Here is a 7,178-nt window from a genome sequence, read left to right as displayed (position 1 = left end):
CTTCATGACTCGGTCCTCCAGCTGTGTCACCATCTGTGTTTCCCCCTTCTGGGGGTCAGTACCTCGCAGTCCATTTGTCCAGCCACTTTCCTCAGTGGCGAATGGGGGGGGACCCGGGCCTGCTCACTACTCCAGTCCTTACCCAGGAACCTTGTAGTTGGCAGCCACGTGCTGCGTCCCTTCCAACTGTTCAGTACATTTACCTGGGTCACTTCCCTGCAACCCCAGCTCCTTCTTCACCCTTACTTCAGGGCTTCTGCTAGTCAGTCCCAGCAGCCAACTAGGAGCGCCCTCTCTCTCCCCTGGTCTGTGCTAGCAACAGCCCTGTCCATGGTGCTAGTGCCTCTTTTACCTGCTAGGAATACAGTCCTTACTCCTGGAGCCCCAGGCTATGACTACCTGACTCTAGCCCTGTATCTCCTTTTATATGAGCCCTGGTGAGTACAGTTTAGTTGCTCCCTACAACCCCCCTCTGATTGGTTCCATCCGCAGTTGCTCTAAGACACTCTGGTATTTCCCTCCTAGGAGTAACCCCTTCCAGCCGGTGTGGGGTAGATATTCCATCACAAGCCCATAGACAACTCAATGTCAGGACCTCCCCATAACATTCCACGTGCCATCAGGAGCCACTTCACTACCCTTACCACTCCGCACTATGGGACATTAAAGACAATCGCAGCTGCATGTACACTGACCTGTGAAAGGCATAGTTGGTGTATGTGTAACTGAAATGGAAATAACTGTTCTTTCCCCTTCATAAGTTGTGTTCTCTTAATTTATTAAGTTCCTAAAGTTCTAAGCTTTTTTTATTTGGTTCATGTTACAGAATAAAACTCTATTTTTTGGAACGTAATTCATCTTTATTAGTTCACAACATATGCTGGCTGGTGCTGAGCAGGTCTGACACCCACTAATTTCCTATTACTTCGTTTTGTCACAGAACCCATAACATCATTCTCAGACAGTATTAATAGGTGCATTGGCAATGTTATATTCCTACACACACAGCACTCACTGCGAGATTCATACTGTGCTACAAAAGAACAAGGCTAGGTAGAGCACACTACAGAAAAACACATATTTTGGCTCACTATTAAACACATACTTTGGTCTTTCAAAGCCTCCCATAGCTATATAGCTCTGCATTGAGCTTTTCTCATAGCCCTTATAACTGGCTGTGCAAATTCAGCAGACAGCCGCTCCACCTCCATCCTCCAACCCAGAGGAAACTTTTCTCCCTTTGCTTCACAGACATTATGCAGTACACTACAGGCAGCTATAACCATTGGGATATTTTTTTCACTGAGGTCCAATCTTGTAAGTGAGGGGTAGTCAATTATTTTTTGTCAAGGTCCAAATTTCTTGGTCGAGGTATAGTCAAGGTCCAGACTCCAGAGAAAATAATTTTACAAAATGATAATAATAAGTAAATAAAAAGATTTTGGGGTCCGTTCAAAAGTGTCTGGATGTCCAAATTTGGCCTGTGGTCCACCTATTGACTACCCCTGTTGTAAGTTGATAATGACAGCGACCCTTCAAATGACCAAAGGCTCATTCAACTGTCATTCTGCACCTGCTGAACCTGTAGTTGAAGCACTCCTTGGTGCTGTCAAGGTGGCCAGTGTATGGCTTCATGAGCCGTGGGAGCAAGGGGTGTGCTGTGTCTCTTAGGGTATGTCTACACTACGAAATTAGGTTGAATTTATAGAAGTTGGTTTTTTTGAAATCGGTTTTATATATTCGAGTGTTTGTGTCCCCACAGAAAATGCTCTAAGTGCATTAAGTGCATTAACTCGGCGGAGCACTTCCACAGTACCGAGGCAAGCATCGACTTCTGGAGCGTTGCACTGTGGGTAGCTATCCCACAGTTCCCGCAGTCTCCGCTGCCCATTGGAATTCTGGGTTGATATCCCAATGCCTGATGGGGCTAAAACATTGTCGCGGGTGGTTCTGGGTACATATCGTCAGGACCCCGTTCCCACCCTCCCTCCCCCCGTGAAAGCAAGGGCAGACAATCATTTTGCGCCTTTTTTGTCTGCTGCCAGCCAAAGATGTAAAGGATCGATGGAGTGGGTCAGAACAAGAAATAGACCAGATTTGTTTTGGACTCATTTTCCTCCTCCCCTGTCTAGATCACACTGCAGTCAGTCACAGAGAAGGCACAGCGAGGTTAATCTAGCCATGTATCAATCAGAGGCCAGGCTAACCTCCTTGTTCCAAAAACAACGATAACTTTGGTGCACCATTTCTTATTGGAACCCTCCGTGCAGTCCTGCCTGAAATACTCCTTGATGTACAGGCACACCCTTTGTTGATTTTAGCTCCCTGAAGCCAACCCTGTAAGCCGTGTCGTCAGTCGCCCCTCCCTCCGTCAGAGCAACAGCAGACAATCGTTCCGCGCCTTCTTTCTGTGCGGACGCCATACCAAGGCAAGCATGGAGGCCGCTGAGCTCATTTTGGCAATTAGGAGCACATCAACCACCACACGCATTATCCAGCAGTATATGCAGCACCAGAACATGGCAACGCGATACCGGGCGAGGAGGCGACGTCAGCGCGGTCCCGTGAGTGATCAGGACATGGACACAGATTTCTCTGAAAGCATGGGCCCTGCCAATGCATGCATCATGGTGCTAATGGGGCAGGTTCATGCTGTGGAACGCCGATTCTGGGCTCGGGAAACAAGCACAGACTGGTGGGACCGCATAGTGTTGCAGGTCTGGGACGATTCCCAGTGGCTGCAAAACTTTCGCATGCGTAAGGGCACTTTCATGGAACTTTGTGACTTGCTTTCCCCTGCCCTGAAGCGCATGAATACCAAGATGAGAGCAGCCCTCACAGTTGAGAAGCGAGTGGCGATAGCCCTGTGGAAGCTTGCAATGCCAGACAGCTACCGGTCAGTTGGGAATCAATTTGGAGTGGGCAAATCTACTGTGGGGGCTGCTGTGATGCAAGTAGCTCACGCAATCAAAGATCTGCTGATATCAAGGGTAGTGACCCTGGGAAATGTGCAGGTCATAGTGGATGGCTTTGCTGCAATGGGATTCCCTAACTGTGGTGGGGCTATAGACGGAACCCATATCCCTATCTTGGCACCAGAGCACCAAGCCGGCGAGTACATAAACCGCAAGGGGTACTTTTCGATAGTGCTGCAAGCTCTGGTGGATCACAAGGGACGTTTCACCAACATCAATGTGGGATGGCCGGGAAAGGTGCATGACGCTCGCATCTTCAGGAACTCTGGTCTGTTTCAAAAGCTGCAGGAAGGGACTTTCTTCCCAGACCAGAAAATAACTGTTGGGGATGTTGAAATGCCTATATGTATCCTTGGGGACCCAGCCTACCCCTTAATGCCATGGCTCATGAAGCCGTACACAGGCAGCCTGGACAGTAGTCAGGAGCTGTTCAACTACAGGCTGAGCAAGTGCAGAATGGTGGTAGAATGTGCATTTGGACGTTTAAAGGCGCGCTGGCGCAGTTTACTGACTCGCTTAGACCTCAGCGAAACCAATATTCCCACTGTTATTACTGCTTGCTGTGTGCTCCACAATATCTGTGAGAGTAAGGGGGAGACGTTTATGGCGGGGTGGGAGATTGAGGCAAATCGCCTGGCTGCTGGTTACGCGCAGCCAGACACCAGGGCGGTTAGAAGAGCTCAGGAGGGCGCGGTATGCATCAGAGAAGCTTTGAAAACCAGTTTCATGACTGGCCAGGCTACAGTGTGAAAGTTCTGTTTGTTTCTCCTTGATGAAACCCCCCGCCCCTTGGTTCACTCTACTTCCCTGTAAGCTAACCACCCTCCCCTCCTCCCTTTAATCACCGCTTGCACAGGCAATAAAGTCATTGCTGCTTCACAGTCATGCATTCGTTATTCATTCATCACACAAATAGGGGGATGACTACCAAGGTATCCCAGGAGGGGTGGTGGAGGAGGGAAGGAAAATGCCACACAGCACTTTAAGCACAGCACTTTAAAAGTTTACAACTTTAAAATTTATTGAATGACAGCCTTCTTTTTTTTGGGCAATCCTCTGTTGTGGAGTGGCTGGTTGGCCGGAGGCCCCCCCACCGCGTTCTTGGGCGTCTGGGTGTGGAGGCTATGGAACTTGGGGAGGAGGGCGGTTGGTTACAGAGGGGCAGCAGTGGCAGTCTGTGCTCCAGCTGCCTTTGCTGCAGCTCAACCATACACTGGAGCATTCTGGTTTGGTCCTGCAGCAGCCTCAGCATTGAATCCTGCCTCCTCTCATCACGCTGCCGCCACATTTGAGCTTCAGCCCTGTCTTCAGCCCGCCACTTACTCTCTTCAGCCGTCCACCTCTCCTCCCGGTCATTTTGTGCTTTCCTGCACTCTGACATTATTTGCCTCCACGCATTCGTCTGTGCTCTGTCAGTGTGGGAGGACAGCATTAGCTCGGAGAACATTTCATCTTGAGTGCGTTTTTTTTTCTTTCTAAGCTTCACTAGCCTCTGGGAAGGAGAAGATCCTGTGATCATTGAAACACATCCAGCTGGTGGAGAAAAAAAAAGGGACAGCGGTATTTAAAAAGACACATTTTATAAAACAGTCGCTACACTCTTTCAGGGTAAACCTTGCTGTTAACATTACATACATAGCACATGTGCTTTCGTTACAAGGTCGCATTTTGCCTCCTCCCACCGCGTGACTACCCCCTCAACCCTCCCCCCTCCCCGTGGCTAACAGCGGGGAACATTTCTGTTCAGCCACAGGCAAACAGCCCAGCAGGAATGGGCTATACTGAGTGTCCCTGAAGAAAAGCACCCTATTTCAACCAGGTGACCATGAATTATATCTCACTCTCCTGAGGATAACACAGAGAGAGAAAGAACGGATTTTGGTTGAATGCCAGCAAACATACACTGCAATGCTTTGTTCTACAGTGATTCCCAAGTATGTGTTACTGGCCTGGAGTGATAAAAGTGTCCTACCATGAAGGACGAAATAAGGCTGCCCTCCCCAGAAACCTTTTGCAAAGGCTTTAGGACTACATCTAGGAGAACTGCAAATGCCAGGGCAAAGTAATCCTTTCACATGCTTGCTTTTAAACCATGTATAGCATTTTAAAAGGTACACTCACCAGAGGTCCCTTCTCCGCCTGCTGGGTCCAGGAGGCAGCCTTGGGTGGGTTCGGGGGGTACTGGCTCCAGGTCTAGGGTGAGAAACAGTTCCTGGCTGTCGGGAAAACCGGTTTCTCCGCTTGCTTGCTGTGAGCTATCTACAACCTCCTCCTCCTCATCATCTTCTTCGTCCCCAAAACCTGCTTCCGTATTGCCTCCATCTCCATTGAAGGAGTCAAACAACACGGCTGGGGTAGTGGTGGCTGAACCCCCTAAAATGGCATGCAGCTCATCATAGAAGCGGCATGTTTGGGGCTCTGACCCAGAGCGGCTGTTCGCCTCTCTGGTTTTCTGGTAGGCTTGCCTCAGCTCCTTCAGTTTCACGCGGCACTGCTTCGGGTCCCTGTTATGGCCTCTGTCCTTCATGCCCTGGGAGATTTTCACAAAGGTTTTGGCATTTCGAAAACTGGAACGGAGTTCTGATAGCACGGATTCCTCTCCCCAAACAGCGATCAGATCCCGTACCTCCCGTTCGGTCCATGCTGGAGCTCTTTTGCGATTCTGGGACTCCATCATGGTCACCTGTGCTGATGAGCTCTGCATGGTCACCTGCAGCTTGCCACGCTGGCCAAACAGGAAATGAGATTCAAAAGTTCGCGGTTCTTTTCCTGTCTACCTGGCCAGTGCATCTGAGTTGAGAGTGCTGTCCAGAGCGGTCAGAATGGAGCACTCTGGGATAGCTCCCGGAGGCCAATACCATCGAATTGTGTCCACAGTACCCCAAATTCGAGCTGGGAACGTCGATTTAAGCGCTAATCCACTTGTCAGGGGTGGACTAAGGAAATCGATTTTAAGAGCCCTTTAAGTCGAAATAAAGGGCTTCACTGTGTGGACGGGTGCAGGTTTAAATCGATTTAACGTTGCTAAATTCGACCTAAAGTCCTAGTGTAGACCAGGGCTTAGGATCACTATTCCCAGTGGTAATTCGCCGGTTGGGAAAGAAAGTCCCTGCTTGCAGTTTTATGAACAGTCCTGTGGTCTTCATGATGTACATGTCGTGCACCTTCCCTGACCAGCTCACACTGATGTTGGTAAAGCATCCTCGGTGATCCACCAATGCTTGCATTACCATAGAAAAGTAGCCCTTTCTGCTGATGTACTCTGGCAAGGTGGTCAGTGCTAAAATAGGGATATGTGTGCCATCTATCACTCCTCCCCACCCTAGTTTGGGAACCTCATTACTACAAAACCATCCACTATGTCCTGTACATTGCCCAGTCCTGTGATAGTCCTCTGTAGCAGGAGGTGATTAATGGCCCTGCATACTTGTTTGACAAGGGCCCCTGTGGTGGATTTCCGACACCAAATTGATTCCTGACTGACTGGTAGTAATCTGGCATTTCAAGTTTCCACAGTGCAATAGCCACTCTCCTCTCCACTCTCAGTGCAGCTCCCATTTTGGTGTCCCTGCACTGTAGGGCTCAGGTGAGTTCTGCACACAAATCCAGGAATGTGGTCTTGCTCATCCGAAAGTTCTGCAGCCACTGCTTGTCATCCCAAACCTGCATGACAATGCGATCCCACCAGTCAGTGCTTGTTTCTCAGGCCCAGAACCAGCGCTCTGGCTGTCTCCAGCTGCTCAGTGAATGCCGCCAACAACCTTGAATTGTTTCTTTCTATGTCCCACAGAAATCTAGCCTCCAAGGAATTGTCATGTTCCCTGTGGCTCTTCTTGCGGCAATATGATTTGAAAACAGATGACAGTTTTCACCTCTTGAGACATTTGATGGTGCATATCTAAGTGAAGTCATTTTCAGCCTAGTATTTTGCATAACATTAATGTTGCATAACATTCAGCCTAATATTTTGCATAACATTAATTAATTAAAGCCTAATATGATATAGATTTTTGTCTAGTCATCTATAAAGCAGCACTTAAAAAACTTTAGTGTACCAAAGAACTCTGATTTAGGTCAGAGTTTGTGAACAGCAGTAGTAAGGAAGATATCCCCAAGAGGCCTGATCCAAAGTCCACTGAAATTAGTTGAGGCCTTTCCATAAACTCAAATAGGCATTAAAGCAGCCTCAGGAGCTTGATTCTG

General features: G+C 48.7%; 1 protein-coding gene across 1 annotated transcript; it reads right to left on the bottom strand.

Annotated features, from left to right (window-relative positions):
• Nucleotides 1-863: 863 nt before the first annotated feature.
• On the bottom strand, nt 864-5,505 carry LOC311516734 (uncharacterized protein; the record flags this gene model as incomplete). The annotated part of the gene is made up of 3 exons (XM_084621079.1): nt 5,097-5,505; nt 4,188-4,508; nt 864-1,033 (listed from the first exon to the last, which is right to left on the bottom strand). Exons 1-3 carry the CDS (start codon nt 5,500-5,502, stop codon nt 864-866), a joined length of 897 nt encoding a protein of 298 aa, XP_084477205.1. The 5' UTR covers nt 5,503-5,505.
• Nucleotides 5,506-7,178: the final 1,673 nt, after the last annotated feature.

This window comes from Lepidochelys olivacea (assembly GCF_965140295.1).
Source record: "Lepidochelys olivacea isolate rLepOli2 genome assembly, chromosome: 2".
NCBI lineage: Eukaryota > Metazoa > Chordata > Testudines > Cheloniidae > Lepidochelys > Lepidochelys olivacea.
Note: the sequence above shows the minus strand (reverse complement) of the source record. Positions and strands in the feature narration are given on the sequence as shown.